At 40.2% G+C, this 26102-nt stretch overlaps 1 protein-coding gene across 3 annotated transcripts; it reads left to right on the forward strand.

Annotated features, from left to right (window-relative positions):
* Window positions 1-26102, forward strand: BDKRB2 (bradykinin receptor B2). 3 transcript variants are annotated; one of them, XM_050711050.1, is made up of 4 exons: window positions 10-101; window positions 8536-8717; window positions 15791-15855; window positions 22883-26102. In XM_050711050.1, exon 4 carries the CDS (start codon window positions 22885-22887, stop codon window positions 24028-24030), a length of 1146 nt encoding a protein of 381 aa, XP_050567007.1. In that variant the 5' UTR covers window positions 10-101; window positions 8536-8717; window positions 15791-15855; window positions 22883-22884; the 3' UTR covers window positions 24031-26102. The 3 variants fall into 3 exon arrangements, with proteins under 3 accessions (XP_035395568.1, XP_050567008.1, XP_050567007.1); XM_035539675.2 differs by lacking the exon at window positions 8536-8717 and having other exon boundaries at window positions 1-101; XM_050711051.1 differs by lacking the exons at window positions 8536-8717; window positions 15791-15855 and having other exon boundaries at window positions 7-101.

Here is a 26102-nt window from a genome sequence, read left to right on the forward strand (position 1 = left end):
AGAAGTTAGACTCATTCATACAACAGAAGGAGCGTGACTGTTCTCTGAGAAGTGTTGCACTCCCTCGCTTGTACCTGTTCAGTGCTGAATTCACAGTCAAGGTATGCGTTTCCACTTCTTTTTCATATGAAAAGTTGTCATTTAAATTCAGTACAGAGTGCTGCTTTTTGAAACCACTTCTTGAATTCTTAATATGTTTCTGTTTCAATTACAAGAGTACTAATGTTATTAGCATTCCAGGAACAAGGAGAAGTAAAATTATTATTGCTGATGTGGTTTGGTAACTTGGCAGGTTTCACAGAGGTGTAGCATTTCCAAAGAAAAGAAAAGAAAAGAAAAGAAAAAAAGTTTTATTTCAGAGTACCCAAGATGCCAAAGACAGGGCTTTTCCCCTGCCACAGGGACAATCTGGTGTGGGTTACCCAAGGGACATGATTTATTCTGTGCAGAAGGCATCTGATTTGCACCATTGTTTCACCTTATAAAAGATCAGAAAGTGTGAACAGTCAACTTTATTTTCAGCTGAAAAATTACCTACTAAGTAGTAAGGAAAAAGCAGAGGCAATTCTTTCCTGTACTCCCTGTACTTTTTTTTTTTCTTTTCTGTTTATTGTTTTGATTGTCAACTTTGTGACTCAAGAAATGTGGATGTGTGTATACCTTACACTTCTGACCTGTCTCATCTATACTGACTAAATGGATAAAAAAAATTTTTGAAGTTATTTCTTGTGTAACATACGAAGAAAAGTTTCAGTTGACATTTGAACATTATTTGTTTCCTTCTAACATTTGTATTCAAATGAAAAAATACAGTAAGAGCATGATTTATAAGATGTTAAATATAAATACAAGCTTAGAACTGGAGTTGTAATTATGATCTTGTAACAGAAAGACTAAAGGTTGAAATATATGCTATTCTTTTAGCTGCTAATTTTCTATTACTCGGTATGTTAAGCAGCAATTTGAGCACAATAACGGTAATAACAAAATAGCCATGCAACCAAGAGAGTTCAGTTTGTCATTAGAAGCCTTGAATTTGATACATTATGTGTAATCTTACAGATGCTATCTCCTAAGATTAGAGGATATTCTTGTCTTGAACAGTGCACATATTTTCTTAGAGAATCTTGAACAGAGCTAGAAAAAAAAATATATTTTTACCACAGAATCTGTAAGAATGAAGCATCAGGATATTGTGTAATATCAGTCATATGAGTTCTATCTTGTCTGTTCTTTTCTGGAAACACGCAGTCTTTAAGAAAAGAATGAAGAGAAGCATTTTCACACTTCAGAATCAGTCACAGACTTCTAAATATACCTGTCTTGTTTTCAGCGCAAACAGTACAAACTCAGAGAGAAGAGATAAATGTCCCTAAGTTAATAAAGACTTTGGAATAGCCAGAGCAGAGTCATCTCCAGAACAGTTCTGTCAGTTTTCCGCTGAGCCTTGTACATGCTGGAACAGGATTAAGTGTGTTACTCAGAGTTACCTGAACATTTCGTACTGCCAACCCATAGAAAAAAACCTGCCTTTCCTCCTGAGTTAGAGCTTCCTGAAATAACGATCTCATCACCGCACCGGAACACAGCTTAAAATAAATAAATAAATAAATCTGAGCTATATTCTCAGAGTAAATATTACAACATTCAAAGTCCTTTCCCAGACAGAAAATGAGGAATTTGGGAGAATTTTAGTACATCGATTATGAAGAGTCTAAAATTCACTGCCTAAGAACAGTCAGCTTTAGATAGTCTGCTTTTCATGGAAAGAAGGGAGCAAAAAGCTCTTAGAAACCCAAATCCCCCCGTTTTCAAAGTCACAGTAGGAAAAAAGTCTTACAGCAAGTCCAGGGAAACGTGTTAGCAAACAGAGCTTTGCTTTCAAAACAAACACATTCCTTCCTAGTAGCCAAGTCAGCAACAAACGTACACCTGAAGTCATTAGCAATGCTAATCAATATGAAGTTTAAAAGAGAGAGAGAATAAATATTTTCTGTCAAAATGTCGTTTAGTTAAAACCTTCATTTTTTTCTTTAAAAGTTACACATAGGCCAGGCTTGTTCTCTTGTCATTCATGGTTTTTAAAACTCCCCCTCTACTCTCCACGCTTTTGGGTTTCCCTAGCCTTATCTAAATGTTGGTCTTTCTTCCTCATGTACTTCAGATTTTACATACGCAAAGATCAAAAGCTGCATCTCTGCCTGGCCAGTGCAGGACTGCCAACAAACACAGTGCCTTGAAGCAGAGGCAGAAGCTTTCCTTTGCAGCCGGCATGGCTCTGGGTGAAGGTGCAGTTGCTAAAGACCAAACCCAGCCTGAAGTCTCCAGCTGCCAACCCATACGCTCATCTGCCGGCAGGGGAGAGCTCAGCCAGCTTCTCCCTTCGGCTGGATGCCCCTCTCCAAATTTCTGACCCTACTGTTCTCCATTCAGCCACACCTGATTTTATCTCTTGATACACAAAAGAAGCAAAGTGATAACTGCTTCAGCCATTCCTTGCTAGCCCCCAGCACCACTGAGGCTGCATTTCCCAGGGGGGCTCAGGCTTCAGCAGCAGTATGGATGAGCAGAGTTGCCACTCTTCTTCTGCTTCCTGCTTCTGCCCCTTATGCTGCTGCACGGTGTTTCTGATCAGAGAAAGTTTAAATGTAATGTCAAGGGATTTTTGCTTAAAGTGGACCTATTTCCTGAGCTAATGTTGCCATATGAGTAGTTTTGAAACTAGCAAAAGGGCTGTGTCCTATGGCACAAAAGTAAGAACACTGGTGGGGCAGACTGGGGGGAGGTGAGGCAGCAAGGCTTTACACTCTTATTGCCAAACAAGTCCTCACCTTGTGAGACCAGACAGCAGACAAGGGCGAGCTCCTCTCCTAGCACAGCTGCAGGAGGGTCCATCCTTTGTGCGTGTATCCCTGCCAATAACATTAACCTGACAGAAGAGTAAATACGACACAGGCTCAGGGTACAGTTTCACAGCAAACCCTGTTCAAAGACTGCAGCCCCCTTACCCAGCTCCCCATGAGGTCAGGCTCCGATAAGGGAAACAGCGAGATGTCCCAGCCAGCTCTGGAGAGAGGAGAGGGCAGCCTTATAGCATGACAGCCTGGAGATGAGTGGGCACAACCGCAGTGGGGAAACAGGATGAGCAATGCAACAAGAACACGAAACGCAGACCGCAGGCTGCTGTCTTCCCGTAGACAAAGTTGCACCGGCTGCCAACCACAGTTGATAGTATGATGACATATCATTCACTTAGAAGTAATACTAGCACGATGGGGCTGAGGAACCCTGGTCATGGTCCAGCACCCCACTGCAAGCCCCAGATATTGATGAACAGACACCAATGAGACACAGACCAGAAAAAAAAACACAAGGAGTGAAGTTGCCTGCTGAAAGCATGCTATCTTCAGTCTGATGATAAGCAAGCCCGGAGCACTCTGACATTATGGAAAAGAAACTCTATAACTTCAGCAAAATGTTTCAGAACTATGCAAATTTGCCAGAGTGGTAGATTTGACTTACTTTTGCTGCTGTGCTATATTTACCTCCCTTGTATGTTAACTCCTCAACTCAGTTCATCAAGGTTGGGCTTGGTTTTTTTTGATCCCTGAAAAAAAAAAAAAAAAAAATCTTATCATTCAGATTTGCAGAGCTGCCGGTGCTAAGCCCTGCACACTCAGGTATGTCAGTGCAGTGACAGCATTGGAACAAAGCCAGACCTCAAGCTCTGGCTAATTTCAGAGGATGAAGGTGCCAAAATGCAGAAATCCATTTCTCCCTCTCACATTATCTGAGATAAACTCAGTAATAAGGACAGCAAGCTATGGTTTGAGGTTGAGGTGATTTTTATATTAATGGCGTTTACATGCGCTTGTCCGGAGGCAGAACTGGCCGTAGCTGGTTTTCCTCCTGCAGTGTTCCTGCAAGTTGTCTGGGAGTTGCACCCCTGTGAGCCTGGAGGGGCTTTTTCCCTTTGTCATGGCTGTGTGATCAGCTCACTGACTGGCTGAAGCTCTGCTGCTCTGAGGAGCCATGGGGCATAAAAATGGGCAGCACATTCCCTCCAGAAGGGCGGTGTGAGCCATCTGCCCACACACATGCAGAACACCCTGCAGCAACACTTTCCTGATGAGATGGTAAACGGCTTGCAGACAACAGGCAGGCCAGAAAGCTGGGAGCAGTTCATCAGAGCTCCTGAGCCTTTCTACAAAAAGCAGCTGTGAAGCTGACATAATTCAAAGGTGCACCTGATCCTTAAACAAGTGGGAGGACAGAAATATCGAAAATATTGACACTAGGTTTTAGCTCAGGTCTGCATGCACCTCTTATCTTCTCCAGCAGTCTTTCCCTAAAACAGGCTATATTCTTCACTCTATTATCATAGAATCATCATCATATATCCATGGAATGGATTGGGTTGGAAGGGACTTTAAAGGCCATTTACTTTGAACCCCTCTGCCATGGGCAGAGACACCTCTCACCGTACCAGGTTGCCCAAAGCCCCGTCCAGCCTGGCCTTGAGCACCTCCAGGGATGGGGCATCCACAGCTTCTCTGGCAACCTGTGCCAGTGCCTCACCACCCTCTGAGTGAAGAATTTCCTCGTAACCCCTAATCTAAATCTCTCCTCTTTTAGTTTAAAACCATTCCCCCTTGTCCTATCACTACCTGCCCATGTAAAAAGTCGCTCTCTATCTTTTTTATAAGCCCCCTTTAAGTACTGAAAGGCTGCAATGAGGTCCCCCCAGAGCCTTCCCTCTCCAAGCTTTATATCCTCAGCTCTCCCAGTCTTTCTTCATACGAGGTGTCCTTCTATTACAACCAAGGCTGCTAAGTTGGTTTATTTCTTCTCTTTGATTGGGCAAGGATCATTTTTCTAGGATCCTCAAGGATCATCATTCTAGTTAATGCCAAAATTTCCAAGTGGTAAGGATCTGGGACTATCCCTCATGGGCAGATAAACAAATAAGAGCAATTATCTTTTCACAAATCTTCATTCTTTGTAGCGATTTACAAGTAACAGAATCAAGTAATGAAGAAAGAAGTTTAAAAAAACAAGGGCACTGGTTTAAAACTTGAGAGCTTTCTAGATGGCTCTACTCTTTTCTTTTATCCTTGGTGTTTTGCAAGTTTATTTTCAAAGTTGTACTATTTCACCCTGATCAAAACAGTCCTAATGAATCAGAGAAGAAGGCAATTCATGAACAGCTGGGATATTGTTCACAGGAGACTTTGATTTATGACATCCCTGTTAAATATATATATATATATGTATATATAGCATAATATATGCATTGTGTACTCTTAACTTCTACTTACATCATTCCACTGAGAAACCTTTTTTCATTAAAAATATCACCTTATAGCCAAGAAATTCCAGCTAGCTGGCTCAGCAGAAGGAGCATTTCCCAGAACTAGAAGGAAGGGGAAGTAATGAAGCGGAGTCATTTTTTCAGGGGTGTTTCCTGCAAAATTTTGGAAATATCAGTCTTTTTTTTGGAAATGCAAGACAGCAATTTGTTTTCTTTCACAACAGAGTTGGTCTGCAAATTGGCATTTGAACCGTGATTACAGTACAGAGTAAGACATTTGGAATTTCATTCTGCTACACTTTGTGTTGTGGATCACTACAGACAGCTTTACTGTTGTATTTAGCACTGCACTTTTGAGCCTGTTTAAAAAAAAGGGGGGGGGGGCGGGGAGAGAGTGAATACATTAATAAGTTTTAGCTTGGGATAAATGAAATATCTGGTCAAACAGCTTTAAAAAATTTGAAGAAAGATTTGACTCTAAATACCAGAATCAAACAATTTCAGATTTTGGACTATTTTGAAGTGAAGTAAGAGCAGGATCCAAACTGTGTAAAAGATCTAGGCTTTATGACAGTTTGAACAACATTCCCATACGAAATTCTCATTACTTTGGTATATATCTGACTCAGACAGGAATCCTTAGTCATTATATGTCTTTAAACCATTTTCCCTTTTGGGAGATTAAACCTCAGTTTTCTTCCCTCCTTTCCTTCCCTCCAGCCTTCCTTTCTCACAACTAGCAGCATTTCTCCTATGTTTACTTCAGCACTGTTATGTTCTCTTCCAGAACTGGCATCCTCTCACTTTCTCTCCACTTGTTCCTGACCTGACATTCTGCCATGAGCTTTTTCTGCATACTGCAGAAAACTATTGCATGCACTACCACACAGTACGTTATGTGCTGTAGTGGTTGCAAAAGTAGAGGTACACAAGTCCAGAGGAGACATGATTCACTTAAATAAGAATATTTTTCAAAATTAACAAATCTGGTCAGAAGAAAGCATTTCTGTTTCACATGAAAACTGGAAAAAAAAAAAAAAAAGAAAGAAAAAAATGAAATTCCCATCTAGAATTCAACAAGAAATCTGTCTGGGAAGGGGCATCACAAATTAGGGATTTTGAATGAGGCATCTTCCTCTAAAACAAGTGACAGGGAGATATGCTGTAGTGAGTTGTTCTCTTTCATTCTCACTGTTTGCTGGGGCTGTTCCACCTTGTAAAGATAATAAACTATTTAGATGGCCACACAGAGCAAGAGTGAATCTGGGTCTCATGCTAAGCCATTAGCTTCTTGTCAGCATGTCTCCTCCATTGCTCAGAATCAGAAATTACATCTTTAAAATCTTTCCTGTTAAATTTTCCAAATCATTTGTGAAAAAAAAAAAAAAAAACTTTCTTTTAGAATAAGTTTCACCAGAAACTTTCTGTTTCGATAGTCCTTTCAACAAAAGAAGACAATTCCCCTCTTCTGATATTTAACAAAAAAAAAAAAAATCCTACCCCACTGCAGGAATAGGGGGGATGACCCATGGTAAGGTGTGATCAATGAACTGTTAACACTGAGCAAACATGAAAATGTCTCTGATCTTGTGTCAGGCTGCAAAGCCACCCAGTGACAACCTAACACCATGTGACTGCTCCAGCCTAGACGTATTTCTGCGTTTGTTAGCTTGGGGTACAAGAACTCTCTGAAGGAGCTGTGGCATATAATAAGAGAATCTCTCTGACAAAATTCTTACCATATTTTTGTGTTGACACTGATATTCTGGAAAGAGCAGATAGACAAATTTTCCTGGTAACCACCTGTGCTCAAAACCCATGGATACAGAGTGAAAAACAGATTGTCTGCACCGGGTTCCAGCAAGTCTCCGACATCTCTCGTTGCTAGCAAAGTGGAGACAACAAATTAACACATGGTTTAATTTTGGAACACTGGCAAAGCATGAAAAGGCAAAAGCAAAATCGTAATCCAAACACTGGATATCATAAGCTGGCGCTGTAAATCACACCACTTCTCAGCTGGAGAAGTATCTTGAGCCTTCCAGACCACTCAGAGTTGAAAGCTGCAGGAATGTTTGTACAAATTAGTTAATCACCATATCCTTATCAATATTTATTTGAATGCTTAATTCTGCCAATAGAAACATGGTGCATTTCCACATAAAAATTGTTGTCATTGGTGTTCTGGGTTTTCAGCTGAAAAACTGTTTTTTTTTCTTTTTTTTTTGGGGGGGGGGGCCAGGGTGCATATCCAATTTTATCAGCTCTGTATGTCAAAGTAATTGTAATGCAGTCTGAGGTTCACTATAGTTCCCTCTCTCTCACCATTTTAAATATGTATGTACATCTACTTTTGAGATTTCCTCTGTGATAGACTGTGGTAATTTTTAACCCTGGTATCTGAAAAGTGACCTCTTAAAAGTGCAAATGCTTCGTGTGTTGGCTAAGTCAGGAGCAGAAACATAAAAATAATATGAAATGACTGTCCCAGCTGCCCAAGTGACAGCACAGCAGGACATGTTTGACCTAGGAAGGGCAAGGCAAAATGGCTTTCCGAAGTTCATCACTGAACTGAAGAAGCTCCAGACTTTCTTCTCCTTGAGAAGGGAATTCATCAGTGCTTGCACTGCTATACTCTGTTTTTAGGAGTTCTTCAGAGAGTATAAAAAGGAATGGGAAGGGAAGGGAAGGGAAGGGAAGGGAAGGGAAGGGAAGGGAAGGGAAGGGAAGGGAAGGGAAGGGAAGGGAAGGGAAGGGAAGGGAAGGGAAGGGAAGGGAAGGGAAGGGAAGGGAAGGGAAGGGAAGGGAAGGGAAGGGAAGGGAAGGGAAGGGAAGGGAAGGGAAGGGAAGGGAAGGGGAACAAACACCAATTATTTTAGTAAAGATCACCTGCTATTTAGACAATGAATATCGTGTCATACTTGTATTGCCTTCCATGACACAAATCAGTAATGCTGGAGATTGTCTACTGGGATGGTCTATTAGAGAAGTCAGGCTTTTCAAGTGATTGAAATTTTAGTTAATAATTTGATAATGTAGGTTTGGGGATAGGTCTATAGATGTAGTCAGATGTTCTGAATTAAACTGAGACTGTCTTAAGAAGCACATGTGTAGAAGCACTAAATTAAACAACCTGGATAAATATAATCTCCACTATATTCTACCTGCTTAAAATGAATGCTGTAAATTTAATTAACCATTATATATTTAATCATACTTTCTAGCCTATTCTGTTGTCAGAGCCTGATGTGAGCCTTTACTGAATGAAGCTGTCTACATATTATTTTCATGGAGAGAACCCACTGAGAGAACCCAAGACATTCTGTTATAAAGAGGACAGGTTCTGACTGTGATGCCTCAGATGGCTGCCTGCACTAAGGAATCCGCTCCTTGCACAGAGCCATGAGTATGTGACTGAATGATAGAAAACGTAATACTAACTGCAATATTTACAGCTCCTGGTGGGGATAATTATCTGTAGTTGCAGACAAAATATTAGTTTAAAACATCCTTTAGGTTGCTGCACAATGCAGCACAGCCTGAATCAACTCTAGAGCAAAATCAGTTGCCTATATGGTAAGAACTAATGAAAGCAGCAGCTGTCCAAGAAATTGCTATTGCATTGTAGGCACCGCAACCAGTCAGCCACACATACTTAGCTATGGGAGACAGCGTTTTCTCAAAAGCCACGGTTGTGAGAGCCAGTGGTGCAAACGTGCAGGAAACACTGCATTATTGCAAACGCCACTGACAACTCTGTAAACGTGTTAGCAATTGGCAGCACTAGAGATGGCAAATCTGCCTTTTATTCTAAATGGCTGTTACAATGTTCTCAAGGTGCTAGAAGGAAAGTGCTTTCAGGGCACAGATCCAGTTCATCTGAAAGTCAAATCTCACCATTAAATAGTGCAAAAAGGGAGCAACACTGGTAAATACTATTTGGCCATTAGGCCTTCACATTTTGCCTAGTCATGAGAACTTAGTGCTGCTAACCAGGGAAAAGAGCTGTATTTCAATTGATAGGAGAAAGGAGTGGCTAAGCAGAGCTGAGGAGGCCTGGTAGGAGCGATGCAAGAAACCAGAGCTGAAGAGGACATCCATGTACTCCTCAGTGAGGGAGACTTAAGTGGAGTTTCGTACACTGCCGAGCAAATCCTGTGTCTCCACTAAAGCAAAGCAAATAAAGGAGAATCAATTACTCCATTTTCTTGGGGAACACAAATGCTTCAGAACTTACATTTTTTTCCTTTTATTATTCCAACTCTGTTGCTTTGCTGGTATAGTCCAGTGCTTTCTGCAGGATATTCCCACTGATTTCTGTAGTGAAGATATCAAGCAATTTATGTCACTGGTATGCTTCATCTGCGCTCTCCTACTTTTCAGCCACATAACTATTTAATTAGTTGAATCCCAAGACCAGTTCTAAGGATCTATCCTAGGAACAGTTCTCCCAGCCCTCTCAAGAACTGTCATTAGACAGCTGAAAATTCATGTCTTCTCCAGCGTAGCTGTTTTCAGCATGGCACTTGCAATAGTTTTGATCCATCTGGGTTTCAGAAAAGCTTGCTTTCTGAAACAGGAAATGCTTACTTTAACAAAGAAATATAATCTTGCTGTACAAACTACAAACTCTTGATAAAGTCAGAAGCATTTTTCTTTATCACTGGATGCAGGTTACCTCAGCTATTCACCGGGCTCAAGGTATTGTCTGCCACTTGCTTGATAGCTGCATTGTACAGCGTGATACCATCAGACCTGCCATTTCACATGACATCAGACTCCTGCAATGGATATCAAACAGGTCTCACAACATTAGCACACCAACATCTTTGTATTTTGTAGTGGTGATGGGGTACAGCAAGCCCTTCTCATACAACAGAGAACTCCCAAAGCTCCTGCAGTGCTTAGGGAAGGAGGTTCAACCTCCTTTGAACCTATCACAACATGGCAGAACTTTATTTCACTTCATAAAAAAGAGAAAATTTATAGTCTCTCTTTCTCTCTCTCTCTTTTTTTTTCTTTTTTTTTTTTCCCAACTTTCACTCACAGTTCTCATATGGCGAATGCCAAAAAGAACAGAACAAGATATCCTGCCAACTTTGCAGAGTGAGTTTGTAGTCAGTTTTCTCCTGTTTGAATATTTTCTGTCACAGTTTTCACAACATTGTGAGCAAACACACAGAGTGCACACAGAAGTGTAAATTCAGTTGTGATTTGAGAGCATCATGTAAGAGTAATGTGCCTTGCTGTAAAAGAATCAGAGAACATCTTGGTTCACAGAGACACAAAGCTACTCCTGACACCAGTCCTGGAGTAGAGTTGCATTACATCCAGTAGTGCAGGGGTCCATGAGGATTAAGCTCCTGGAGAATTAAAGAAGATTAAAGAGACTTGAGAACTCCCAGAATGTAATTCACTAGTCACAAGGAGAGAGGGAAAGAATTGCAAAATTGACATTATAAACATTTCAGCTGACATTTTCTAGAGACGGAAGAATCACATTCACAACCCTGCTTCAACAATTATTTAGGTACTTATATTAATTTGAAATAGCTTCATCAAGAGGAATAGTCTCAATCAACATTATTCAATGACCTTGTGGTATCTTAGTATACAGGCATGTAGATCACCTGAGTTCAAGACCTTGTTCCAAGTTAGGCAGAGCAGAGACTTGGATATAGGTCTCCCATCTGCCCAATGACTATGAAGATGGCAACAACTTGGCTTATGCTTGATTAGCACTTAGATTTTAGAGCATCATACACTTTGCTCCTCCCTAGGTATATACCATGTTGAGAAAGCTGAGGATGGAGAAAAGAATAACTTAGTAAGACAGAACAGCTTAAACCTCCTCAGAGATGTTTGAATTTCTCTGCAGCAGACACTGAAATGTGTTCTGGGAGAGCAAGAAAGGAAGTGATCATTTCTGTTTTCAGAGTAGTTAGTTTTTGAATCCATCTTCCTTCTCTGCTCACTAAGTGCTATGGTAAATGTTGCTGAACAAGTACAGAAAGTTTTCTACTGTGTTTGCCAATCAATCACATACAAAAGAGAAGGAAAAAGCTGTTCACCATTAACACAAAGGAAATCTCCAGGAAACAGGAAAACAAAATGGTAAACCATTTATTCAAGTCTTAATTTAAACTAGGGAATTGGTTGCTATGCACACATCACCATCAAATACTCAGTTCTTGATGCCCCCACAGTTACAGACCTCACTTAGTTTTATTGCCAAAGACAATATTAGCATTTCAAATATTAGCAGAAGTTTTAAGGAGTAGTGGTAGTGGTGGTGCTGAGGGATTTACCGTCATATTTTATTCCTTTGTCCAACCTGCACCTTGCCATGACGATTAGGCATTTTTGACTATTTATTTGCTTATACCCTTCCTTGTGATTTAGGCCACTTTTTAATTTAACAAAGCTCTGATGCAGCCTTTCCCTGCCAGAGGAACATTCTCAGTCACTTTATCATCAATAGCAGTTCTTTTCAGGGATGCTTTCTGAAATCCCATATCCATGAAAGATTTCCATACAAGAGGAATTGTACAGCTTCAAAGAACTGCTCTGTAAGCTAATACATATAGCAAGACCATGACTAAATCTTTACAGCACCTTGTTAGTCACACCTAGCCCTTGTGCTCATCACTGACTGGGTGTAGGTCATGTAGCCTCACGACAGCTCATGTGAGAACTTTTCACAGAAAAAAAAGATTTCTCAGCGACTGAGTCCACTCACATTTGTAAATTGCTCTCAGTGATGTTATTGCTAGTGAACAATACATTAATACATGACATTTATAAATGTTACAAAAGGAGCAATATATCAGAGCTCTGTGGCATTACCTTTCTAACTAAACGTGTTTTCTCTCCTCCATGCTTCAGGGAAAGAGGACAAAATATTTCTACAACAGAAATTACAATTTTAAGAGTTATTTCTTGCTGAATATTTCTAGCTTATGTTGTTCTTAATATAGTTATGAAAAGTTAAAATACAGATGGAATTTAAGTCAACTCTGAGGAATACAGCATTCTCAGGAATGAGGAAGGTGTTACGAACATGCAGATTTTAAAGAGGTCAGAAAGTCAGCAAAAATAAATGTACTAAGGCAGGTTTGTTTTTTTCTTCTGTTATTTTACCCATAGATAATACCTTTTTTTCAGAGGAAAGACATAATATCAGAAACAAAAACCTTTGACTCTAGCTCATCCTCTTCAGCTGTTGCCAAGGTACCACAACTTTACATAGCATTCCTAATGTCCCAGAAGATAAGAAGCAGGAATATTCCTCAAAACAACATTAAGCCAAGGTCTAATATGCTAAACACTACATCAGACTACATTTATTTCAAACACAGAAATTTTAACTATATTTTAAAATTTTAAGTATTTTTCCATACTTGAAAAGCATAAACATATTTCATTTTTTTAATTCTTATTATATTCTGAAACAAATCAGCAGCTTCTCTTTTTCAGCTCTTAAAATCTGGACTGTTTTAACAGACTCATTCCCAGGAGACTCTTTTCTTTATCTTCTTTTGCTGTGATTCTGCGTTTCATTTTACAGCCACAATGCTCTATTTTATAGCCCTTATAACACCCTATTAAGCCCAAAGATTTGCTAGTTTCGCAGCAGAGTTATGTCCTCCACCCTCCAGTCTTTGTGCTAACATCAAAAGGCAAAGGGACCCCAAAAGTGTCTGGGGCTCTTTCAGGAACTCCAATGTGTTTCACGTGGCTCCAGAAAAACACAACTTTCAGAGACCTTGTATCATATACCATCCTCAGGCAGACATCCCAGACACAATGCACTTTCCAAAATGCCCATATTAAAGCACCCAAATGGCCTCACAAACACCTGGCTGCTGCTGTCTGTCAAAATCACAGATTTTTTTTTCTCTTATGCGTCTCCCCTTCTTCACTAACTTAATGTTAGTGAAGCTCAAGTCTCTGAGATCTCCTTATCTCCCTCCACCTCTCCCCGTAGCCATCTAAAGAGATAACTGAAGCAACCCAAAGATTAGAAAGGTAAATGTGACAGTACATATTTTGGTGCTACACAGATAGTACACACTTGAAACATGGCTCCAACAGCCCATGCATCACACAACAACCCAGAGCAGAAGATGTAACTGGGCACATGTCAACCACCAGCATCGCCCCTCAGCCCCTCAGTGTGCAAGCTTTGCTCCCTAGGCACTCAGGCTCCCCTCTGCCCCCACTGAAACCCCCAGTTAATACAAGTCAGCTTTTCCTCTGTTCTCCAATTTGGACAAGCCACTGCTGTGTCCTGATATTAGCAAAAAATTTAGCAAAAGCCAGTTCACACCGTGCTTTCACCAAAACGTCCATAGCTTCCTAAGGACATTCACTTACTCACTGCCAAAATTCTACTTTTGTTTGTGGGCCTGAATCCAACTGGAAGTTTCAACTATTAGCACAAGAAGCAAAAATTAAGGATCTTAGGTTGGAAGGATCTAGGAAGGTCTCTAGTCCAACCTCTTGCTCAAATCTAGCCCAGTGATGGGATCAGACCATGCTACTAAGGGCTTTATCCTGTTGGGTCTTTAAAATTTCTGAAGGTGACAAGCTTGAAATTGAATGATTTAATGGCTGGATAAACTTGATGATCCTGCTGTTCTGATCCTAGACCAGACTCTAATGTTAAAAATCACTATTTCTCATTTCAGATTAAATAAAACTATTGTAACAAAAATGTTCTTTCAGAATGGCAACAACATCGGACTTGTGTGACATTTGTATCATTTTGGAGTGCATTTTTAGTAGAATAGTTTCTAAAACAGATAGTATCAAATCAAAGGATGAATACCACCACTAAATCTGGACTAAACACACAGTGTTCATAATGATATTGGCCCTTTTCCATATACAATTACCCTGTGTTCAGTGATTCCCACTGATCCGGTTCATATTTTCCTCCTCCTACCAGCTCTCACAGAAGTGTAGCCATTCTGTTCTGCTCTTCATCTCAGCTATAGTTATTTTACCCGTAGATAACATACTCTGTCAGAATTATCACAGTTATTGATGTATATATAAAAGTTGAAATAGAAGCTTTGAAAATAAGCTTTACAGAGAAGGAACAGAATTTATAAGGAGTATGTCTTGCCTGTGTTTTTGTTGACAACAAATTCCAAGAATAAGGTCCATCACAGAAGATTACGATGATCTTCTAACATGCCTTTGACTTCTTGCTGAGCAAAGCTTCTGCTTAGGCTATCCCATCACATGTTCTTCAGGCCTGCTAGACTTGTAGGTGTGCAGATAAAGGAATATGCATTGAGATTGTTATGCCATACATGACACTAAATAAAGAAACAGTAAAACTCCCTTTTCCCTGCAAATAGACATTGTCCTGGAAGGAAAACCTCCAAATGTGAAAAATGAAACCTACCTCTCCTTAGCTGGCAAATATTTGTGACCTGTCAGATGGTCTCAATTGAGGCAGTTCAGAGAAGTTGCGTCACCTCTTATTTTCTTTAGTCCATCAATTTTAACCCTGTATGTTGGCTCTTGAGAAAACGGAAACAATACTTCCACAGTCATCAGGAAACAGGTTTTCTTGTAAGCACCATGCTGCAGAGAACCATCCTTACCTATGACATCTTTTAAATTCTTGTTATTTCTCATTTCAGTAACAGCAGATGTGTCGGACAGATACATTTATATCTTCTTATATCTCTGGCAGCTCCTCTGTTGCTTTTACTATAGCATTTATACCAGTGTGAAGAAGTAAGGCTGCAAAACTAACAGGCACCAGTAAGGGATACTTGGCTGCCCAAGCTGGGCTCAGATATGTTCAGGAGGACAACACCTCACAAAAATACATAGCATCAAAACAGGCTTGGCTCTGCACAGGGATTTACAGGAGAGACCACGGCAGGCCTTGGGTGTTTTGTTATTTCTTTCTGTAGCTGCTCTGCCTTCTTAAAAAGCACCATCTCTAAAGCCTCATATGTCAGAAGTGAGCCAGTGCCCCTCTCAGTATGCAGCCACTCGCTCAAAGCTATGTTTGTCCTCCCAGCTTTTCCACTCCTCTGTGCCACCATCATCTGGCTTTATATGAAGCTGTATATATCTGGAAAACCATTTGGCCACTGGCAGCACTTAAATCAGATATCATAAGACATTGTTAAGAATGTTACTGACTTCAGTCTGGAATTCAGCTGGGAGGCATATCTAGCCTTTACAAGGCCCTTGTTCTGAATCTGTATCACTGAAATGGAGTTCTGTTCTGGATACCCAGCTCCCAGGCACTACCACCAAATAGGTCTTACGCAATTGTTTCCAGCAGATCTGAGAGCAAGGGACAGTCTTTTTGGGGAATAGGAGAGGCGTAAACTGACAGTATGCAATCTCACAAGAATTTTAGTTTACATTCTGAGATCATAAAATCTTACCTGAAGTGGCCTGCAAGAGTCCTGAGGCTGAGTAATCATCAGTATTATTTTATTTCAGGGAACTGAAACAATCCGGATGCGGAATAATCCTCTGCAATAGCATTTGTCCACAAGCTTGTCCAGGTAATGCTGGTTTACTTTAAATACCTTTCCTCTGAGTTCATTGCATGTATCCTATTAATTTAATACAGGAAGAAAAACGGATATCAGCTGTATCCTGTAAAAACACCAAAATGGTTGTAACTGTTATGGTTTCAAAGTAATGATTCCAGAGGCTGTAGTAAGATGCTGACAACAAAATCCTATCCTGGAACGTTTGCATTTTAAACAGTCAGAAGGAATAAATCAATGAGCAGTCTCAACTTCTTACCACTGATGAGGTTTTCATGTAGACATACCTCTTTCTTTATGTGATTCAAAGCTAAGAAGCAGTAATCTGTGTATAAGATTACTTAATGATGTTTCTTTAAGCAAACAAAGCTACAATAGTAATAATAGTATACATATTTCAGCTTTTTTTCATTTAAAAATTTGTTCTCTGTTATCATGACCACTTATGCTGATGCTAATAAATAAGACCTAGAATAACTAAGACCTCAAATCTAAGTGCCAAGATACATCTTGCTGCTGAACAAAGCAGAACAAGCCAGGCAGCAAGGTTTCTGGTGACAAGAGAACTTATTCTACTGTCTTGGCAAAGGAAATGTTCATGATTCGCCTTGAATAAAAGTGAATTACACCTCCCTTCATCCTGATAAAATTTTACTAGTGGATGAGAAGAAGCCTTACGCTGCTCAGAGAAGTAGACATGTCTTAAGAGGCATGGGCACAGTGTGACACAGCAGGAGGCGATGTAGTAGTTCCCTGCATTCATTCCCAAGTGACGTGTCAGCAGTTAGCTGACCCTGCTGAGAGAAACTGTGAATAAATGTACATAAATAGCTCAGGAACCTAGCCATTCCCAAGCAGATATGTGTGTTTCTCTGCACAGTGCCACTATGCATCATCAGAATAAGCAGATGTACAGGGGTCCCTGCACTGCCTGCTCTCTGTGTCTGTGAGGCAGGCACAATTTTATATTCCTCTGAGCACCTTCAGCAGCAGCAGTGCTCCTGTGCTCTGGGGAGAGGTTTGGCAACAGATTGCACCAGGACCTGAACCACAAGGCCGCAGCCTGCAAGAAAAGTTCTTAGAAGCCACAGGCAGGATTGTCTGTGTTTCCTGTACATGATGGGATTTTGTTTGAATTGATGCTTTTTTGTTCTAATTCAGCTTGCCTAGTCGAGAATGCGTGAGTTTGTCCTCAGCACACAAACACGTGGTGACTGTGACAAAACAGGCAGAACATCGTTGCATATAGAAACCAGTACACAAAGACCTAAAACACAGGCTCCCAGCAGCATCCCAGTCCTTACGTATATACTGGAGAAAAAACAGGAATGGTTGTCTGGACTTCCAGAGTTCAGAGAAATCCTGAGGGAATGACCAAATTTTCAAATTATTCCCAGACAATTTTTTTTTCCTAAAAATAGAGAAATCCAATTATGGAAGCCCCCAGATGCTTTGAACTGACTTCAATGGGATATGGGAACATTTAGCAAAGACTCAGAGCAGGATGGTGATCCCAAAAAGTAAAGGAAACCGGAAATTGTTCTTGTCTCTATGAAATGCTGATTAACTATATAGACTCAGGACAACATCAGCAGCTGGCAAGTGCTCACACCGAAGACACTTCACTGAACTATAACCACATGGATGCTCAGCCCCTTGTTTTGATTTGAGCTGTGTCTACTCTTGCTTGAGGGCAAAAGAAGTGTTGTTTGTTGTAGGAAAGCATAAATTAGGGATGGAAGCATAGACGTCTGCAGTGACTCATTTCAGCCCTATAATCCTAGCTGATGTAATCAGTGGGCAATTTGACCATACCAAGATGTGGCTATAATTTACAAATAGGAGAGATCATAAACTATCAGAGTCTGAAATATTGCGTCATGCTTGTAATTCCAGTACCTTTGTAGTCAGAAGTATTTCCATGGGCAAAACAGTCTCTCGGGGAATTTTTATGCCATTTTTTTGCCAGTTAACTCAAACACCTCATCCCTAACCTGGATACCAAACAAAATTATTCCATAAACTATTAAACAAACATTGAGTGCTCTGGCCCAGCTTAAGCCAAATAGCCCTCTTCTCCCCTTCTTAGTCTCAAATACCCTTGTTTACACCACAGGTTACACTTAACCCAACCTGATCCTGCGGCAACAGGTAGCCATGAAGGTTGGGGTCATTTGGCAACAGTTTCTGCCTGCTGGTCTGTCCCTTGTTCTTTCAGATTATATCTCACTGTATCTTAGCATTGAAGCAAATGTTTAGCATAGTACAAGAAAGGATTAATACCACTCTCAGAGGTGTTAATCCAGTAGCTGCAAGACTTCATCCAGACCCAAACCAGGTTGTGAAAAAATGTTAACTTGATGCATTTCCCCATTTGGGGAGTAAAATTGCATAGCTTTCCTCGAGCTTATTCATATTGAGTAACACCATCAACTGAGCTCTGACTTTTTTTCCTGTGCTTGCATTTTCAGCTCACAGCTCGTGATCCTTAGAGGGCTTTTTGTTTTGCTTTATCATATTCTGCTTCTCCTCCTTCAGTAAGGACCATCCATAGAGCCCAGCATGTACAGCAGTAGCATGAAGACTTTCCATCCTCACCTGACCCTTATTCCAAGTCTTCTGTACTCTGTGCATTATCCTTGTCTTGCTGCTCTTCTCACACCTGTCTTCTGATATGCTCCCCCCAGGATGGTACATACAGTAGGACATCCCACCAGGTTCCAGGCAAAGCCAAGGGGCATTAATGACTGTGCCCAGTCCTCAAAGCTTTCAGGCCATGGCACTTCAGACCATCACCTTTTGGGGTCCCTCTCCCCTCTCCAGCAGCACAGCAACTACAGCTTATTACCACCTTTTTCCTAGCTCGTCCATGAGGGTACATTATTTGCAGCATTGGCAGAATCGGGCCATTGTCCAACATATGACTGTGTCAGCCAACCTCAAAGCCCTCCTCTGGTGTTCAGGTCAGTGTTTGAAGGTGACACAGGGCTGGGTGCCACCTGCACAGGGCAGGACATGGCTGTCTGCAACACAGAGCACCCTGCAGCCTCCTGCTACCAAAACATTGCCATTTATGCCCAATACTATTAGCAAAAAAAATATTCTGGAACAACATGAAGCAATGACTGACAATGTTTTTACGTGACTGTCAGGCAAGAAGTATCTAGCTGTAGGAGGTGAACTTCAGCAGAGACAAGTTCAACCCACTACAGCAGTCCTTCATAATCTCAGTAATAAGTGGGTTGCTTCAGCTGGGCAGCGTTTATATCAAAATCATCAGATAAAATCTTTTTGAGGATCCCAGATGAGACATTAAAACTGCCTTGCATTGCACAGAAAGTGTTTGTAGAGGCTGTGTGAAGGGATTACATTTATTTTCACTGAATTGCAATATAAGATAATGGCAAATAGACATAAATCTCTTTTCTAAATTGTGGCTGTGTAAATCATAATTTATTCAGCAAGCACATGGTTTAAATGACTTTCCTGTGCTATAGAGAATAGCCCCAGGCAATCATTTAAATAAGGTATGTAATGATCATTTGTACATTTTATACTGTTCACACCCATATTTCTACCAATGTTTTACGGAAGTGCTTGAGGTAAGAACCAAGGAGGCAAGTCATCCAGGAGCCCCACAGCACGGGACTTAGTCCCTGCACACTGTTCTTAGACCATGGTAATGTGATAGAAGTAATTTATTTTAAAGAATTCTAGGGCTTTCCTTTCTAAAGCTCAATCATGTAAAAGAGATGAATTAAAGGAAAAATATCAATCAATAGGCATTTTTGAGCAGTTATTTGCTGTAGAAATAATTCCTGGGTATTGTTTTTCTATTAGTCATAACTATGACGGAGAGCATAGAAATTGCCAACTACATCATAGTCATTTTGACTCTGAATCACTAATTAATGCTTTATTAAATATATGTGGATATCCAACCTGAAAACATTTTATAATGCACTTAATTCTTGCCACCAGTTCATAGCTCGCTACCAGCAGAAGCAACAGCTTCTGCCATTAGTATTGCCCAAGATCTTCTGTTCTCAGATGACCTTCTGTTGGTCATCCATTAGAATTTCCTATGTGTTTTTACAGCATGAAGTGCCAGGAGAAGGAGCTACAAAGATAGCAAAGGGTTTGGAGGGCAAGACACATGAGAAGCAGCTGAGGTGCCTTGGTTTGTTCAGCCCAGAGCAGAGCAGGCTGAGGGGAGGCCTCATGGCAGCCTGCAGCTCCCTCACGAGGGGAGCGGAGGGGCAGGTGCTGAGCTCTGCTCTCTGGGGACAGCGACAGGACCCTAGGGAACGGCATGGAGCTGGGACAGGGGAGGGTCAGGCTGGGTGTTAGGGAAAGGTTAATCCTGCCCAGAGAAACTAGGGGGTTGAAACTAGATGATCTTTAAGGTCCTTTACAACCCAGGACATTCTATGAAATGTTCTGCACCCAGAGGGTGGTCAGGCACTGGGACTGGCTCCCCATGGAAGCAGTCACAGCACCAAGCCTGCTGGAGTTCAACAAGTGTTTGGACAACACTCTCAGATACACAGTTTGGGTTTTGGGTGGTCCTGTGTGGAGCCAAGAATTGGACTCAATGATCCTTGTGGGTCCCTCCCAGCTTGGGATATTCTATGATTCTGTGATTCTATGAGACACAGAAAGAGAGACTTGAAGCTACTCTTTGCAGTAGCTATGTTAATCCTGTGTGTTAATCACAGCTGTGTTGGCTGAGTTACTGTGTTAATCTTCTCAGAAAAGACTGTAAACTGATATTTAAGATGATTGATTTGAACAATTTGATAAATGTGATTTGAGGAAGAACAAATTAAGGAACACATGGAGGCTCTCAAAATGGCAGGGTTTTATATAACCCACCATTTTGGTGTTCTGGAATTAGGAGAGGAAATCTTTGTTCTTGTGTCTGTGAGGTCAAGGAGAACGGGGACATTTCAGAAGCCCAGAGAGAGTAAAAAAAAAAAAAAAATACCTGCCATTAAAAGGCACAGAGTGCAGGACCCAGGGACTTACAGACCTGTCATGCTCATTTAAAATTCCTGGAAATAGGTTAAAAAATAATAATAATAAATAATCAATATACCAACATATAGAGGACAATAAAGAAAATTAAAGTGATAAGGAACTGCCAATATAAGCATGTCGAGAATAAGGTTGTGTCAAACCAATCCAATACAGACTAATGGATAAATCAGAAGCACTAGATGAGGCATATCTAGGTTTCAGTGAATCTTTTGGTATTATCCTACATTGTACTGAAATATGAACAAATAAAATCACAGAAACATGCCATGTATATGCAGATGCCTGGAAGGGCTCAGACAAAAATTTACAACCTGCAGCAGTTTGCACATGGAAGATGAATAACAAACAGAGATCAGAATATTTCCAATGTTGTATAATATGCAATGCATACGGTGTTTGCTTTCAATATAGAACAAATAAATCCATATCCTCAAGACCTAAAAGCTCCAGATAACCAGTGTAACCAAAAGCATATGTCACTGGACAGGTGTCTACAATGTGTAATGATAGATAATAAACTGGTTCCACCAGCCACCAACCCGTTCTCCAGATGCTGGTTGAAAACATTCAGAAATCTAAAGGATACAGGTGTCTCAAGGCTGAGGTGGTTCTAATAAGGACAAGATGGATGAAGAGTCAGGATACATGCTAGAGGATAGAGATATGTTCCTGCGGTTAGATATGGGCTTGAAAAGTTTTGGGTTCGGAAAGATAAACTTGGAGAATGAGAATATTTATGTTACTGTCCAGTTTATGCAAATATTGTCCTTTGCTTAAGTTATGAAAGACTGGAAGTGTGCATTGCTGTCATTTTGGTTTGTGCTCATTAATCTATTTTTGAACTGCCCTGTATTTCAAAGTTCTCAGTCCCACTTGCCCATTCTATCCAGTTGACCTGTACTGCCTGACAACCGTGCTATAAATTTTATGGTAGAGAGTCTTTGTTGTTGCCTCTACTGTAGGTAGTGAAATGCCATCTTGATCTTTGCTTTTGGTTCCCAAGCACTACAGTACTTAATTCAAAACAAATACACAGAATATGGCCATCATTTTTCAGGAATTCTGAATCTAACAGCCAAATGTCTACGTGCATATCCAGCACTGACATTTATCAAACAACAAATGCAGTAAATAGAAAACAAATGAGAACCTCATCCTTCCAGGAATTACAAATGTGTCCCCTTTTCACTGTCTTTTCACCAGATGAATCAGACAAATATTTTAGTTAAAAATACATCTGAAAAGCTTCCAACCAAACCATAATATAAACTGTGGTATTTTAAAGACCTGGAATAAGAAAAACAGTTTTACTGTCACCTAGTCCAGGGAACTATACATACATACTGGGAAACCAGTCTTGTACTTGAGCATTAATTATCTCAGAAACACAGCAATACCGGTAACACAGTTAACATTTTAATGTCACTAAATGAAACCTGGACACTTAACTACTGTTTAATCCTAGTGACATTTAAGCACATATCTGACATTTAGGCCACTAAATAGCTCCCTGTAAGACCCTAGGCTGTTCTGAATATTTACAGTATAGCACCTGGTTGTCAGATTGTGCTGTTGCACCCAAATTAGCTCACTGTAGCCAGATGGCCACCATCTTTGCGAACCTGCCAACCCACCTACCATGGTAGGAAGGAAGGAAAGGAAGGAAGGAAAAGATAAAGAAAAAAAAATGTAGCTCTAGTGAATAAAGGCCAGCCAATGTTCTCTTCCAGCTTCAGTTAAGCTGCTTGTTACAATGACAACTGTTGCTTCATCCCTTCTGTTTCACCCCCTTGATTGATCCAAATGCACAGTCCATGGCAGTTTGCTTTTTAAAACCCTCTACAAGCATGCAGGGTGCATACAGAAAAACAAGCCAGAGAATTGTGAGCCTGTTCAATACCACATTTTTAGGACAGTGGTAAAAGCAGAGCCAGTTTTTCTCATTGTGTCTTTTGCAGCAATGATCTCATTTCACCTTTTTTTTTTCTTCTCTGCACAGAAATGGTTACCATCACAACTGAAAATGTTACACATCTTTACAAGCTTATGGCCACCGAGGAGCTCACAATCATTCCAGCAGATTTCCACAATGATTCCGAAGTTCATCAGCTGAATGGATACAAATGTATAAATTCAGATGCATGGCTATGGCTACAGACTTTTCAGCCTGGATTCCTTTGGTTTATATTTATTCTGGGAGCAATAGAAAATGCCTTTGTCCTTATCGTACTGTGTTTCCACAAGGGTCGCTGCACAGTGGCTGAAATTTACCTAGCAAACATGGCACTTGCTGACCTGCTGCTAGTCTGTTCTTTGCCTTTCTGGGCCATTAATATTTCTAATAATTTTCAGTGGCCTTTTGGCCTGTTCCTCTGTAAAGCCGTCAACACAGTCAGCAACATGAACTTTTATTCTAGCATTTATTTTCTGACGCTAGTGAGCATTGACCGCTATCTGGCCTTGGTGAAAACCATGTCTCTGGGACGGATGCGGCGAACTGTCTGTGCCAAGTGGAATAGCTTTGTAGTCTGGATGTGCGCATTGTTCATATGCTCACCTGCGATGGTCTTCCGAAAACTACAGTATTACAAAGAATACAACATCACAGCCTGCTCTCTTGCTTATCCATCCCCCTACTGGCACCCTGCAAACAACTGCCTGCTGAATATTGTGGGCTTTGTGATCCCGCTCTGTGTAATTACCTATTGCACTACCCAGATCATCAAGGCCCTACGAAGTAGTGAATTACAAAAAATGAAGTTAATCCAGACAGAAAGGAGAGCCACCATGCTGGTCTTCGCTGTGCTCTTGCTGTTTGTCATTTGCTGGCTCCCATTCCAGATCAGTACATTCATCGATACAATCTGCTCCTTGGCAAAAACTTTGAAATGTCTTGAAGAAATCAATGACATTGTGACCCAGATAGCTACCTACTGCGCCTTTAGCAACAGCTGCTTGAACCCAGTCCTATACGTTATAGTCGGGAAGCACTTCCAGAAGAAGGCTGTGGAATTCTACAAGAACTTGCTCCCACAGAGGTGCAGAAAGTCACAGTCTGTGAAGGCAGAAAACTCCCTGGACACTTTAAGAACTTCCATTTCAAGCGAATATCCAAGGAAAAAGTCTGTTTTCCCATTACCACGGTAGCACAATTTGTTCATAGTCGGGGCAGGGATCAAACATGTCAGTCTCCACTAATATCCATCTGCTATGGGTCCACAGAATAAACACGTGGTAGCATTCATCATTTGTGGAAAACCAATGGTTTGATCTTAATGCAAACTTCATACAGAGAACTGTTTCTAATGTTATGGACATTTTTCACATTTGAATCATTCTTTGTAGCATATTTATGGTTTTCATGGCTGAATTTTATTTCTTGCATGTTTCATTTGAAATGTTTATATTTCCATGGAATATAAGTGTCTGAATGCACATACAGTTGTCTTATTAGAGTCCCAGTATAGAAGCTATTGTCAGGGTTGTGCAACTACTTATGGTACCCGTACAGTTTTGTTAGACTATGTTTTTATAGGAGGGAATCATATTTATGTAAGTTTAAATGAATCCTGTAGGACTATTATTCAAATGGATTTTTAGGTGTGACCCTCTTCTGGACTTTTCCTTTCTCTGCTCCAAAGCAATATGGGTTGCTTGATTTACAAGCTGTGCCTTTTTGCAACTGCTCTGCCTCTGCTAGGTGCAGATTTACATCTGCCTGTATGCATGGAACATAGCTCAGAAAAGGTAATGCAGATAAGGGAGGAAAATTTCAACCAGCTTAATGAAGGCAGTAGAGTTTTCTTTGTAGCAGGAGACTCTTCACTCTTTCTGCCACAAGGTAAAAATGTTCACTGTGGAGAGCTCTTTTGGGGTGGGTAAATGCTATCTTCATTTATACCTATATGTCAGCTCAGAGACTAGTTTTTTAATGTTCACAAAAACATAATTAATATTCATAATGTTATTTAATGGAAATATAAATGCTCAGTACAACTGGTATAATCTCACAAGAAGAAACAGAATACAGAGGAGAGCATCACCTAACTACCTTAGAAATCTAACTGAAGCTAATAGGAGTTTTGAATATTCAGAGAAATCAAAAATGGTATTTTCAGACCCTAATACTACCTAAATTTTATTTATAGAGTTAATATGAGTGCTTTTAATACAAAATATCAATTCCTAAATTAGACTGGATTTAAAAATCAAATGACTTCACACAGAGGAAACTCAGTGTACTGAATTGTCAGGATGCACTTTTACTTATGGGAACCTTGATCTAAAACCAACTTGGAGATGATCTAAAAGCTTCTGAAACTCAGAGCCTTTCTTTCCAGTTGGAGCACTTAAAACTGGAGCCTTACAACTCCCCCCAAAAATAGAGTTTGGTTAGATCACTAAACTCAGACTGTTAATGCATGGCCTTTAATCATCAGAGCTTGAATGGAGCAATAAAGTTCCATTCAAGCTGGAAAGTCTGTATTAAATCTTCAAATAATTAAACCAAAGAAATGCTCTAGAAGCTTGTGGATGTGCTATTAAAACTATGGTATGCAGATGACTGTAGATGATTTATTGAAAATTTCTATATGTTTTATTTAATCATCCAGTATAATCCTATATCATAAGTATTTTTAGAGTTTGTTCTATATATTGTCCTAGACGTCTATGATGAAACACTCCAAGCCTTTCTGTTATTTCCAGTGTTATCAACATTGTCACGTTCATGAGCATATTGTTCACACAATCTTTAAATTAAAGGAACTCCATTCAGAGGTTATTGGGGCAATGGAAGAGAATTTTGAGTATTTGGTACTGAGAAGTAAAATATGGAAATGTTATGACTTGTCAAGAATACAATATTAATTTAAAACATGTAAATACATACATGTGTTGTTTTGCTGTGCAGAAAGCATGTACAACAGAAAATAAATGACTTTAAGATATTAAATTTGCTGGCATTTTGTTTTCCAGCCTGAGTCCTTTTACTCAGGAAAGACTTCTGAGAAGTGCAACTGTTGCAGATACTTTCCTTCACTTCCTGTTGTACCAACAGAAAGTGAGTTAAAACAACAGAATTTTAGCTACTTTCAAAGTTTGGGGTTGGCTTTCTTTTCAGGGCACATCTCTGCATGGTGCTGAACACCCTCAATACCTTTGGAAGTTAAAACCTGAATTAAGGCAGCTGAGGATATTGAAATCATTTCACTAGCTGT

This window comes from Cygnus atratus, chromosome 5 (genome assembly GCF_013377495.2).
Source record: "Cygnus atratus isolate AKBS03 ecotype Queensland, Australia chromosome 5, CAtr_DNAZoo_HiC_assembly, whole genome shotgun sequence".
Taxonomy (NCBI): Eukaryota; Metazoa; Chordata; class Aves; order Anseriformes; family Anatidae; genus Cygnus; species Cygnus atratus.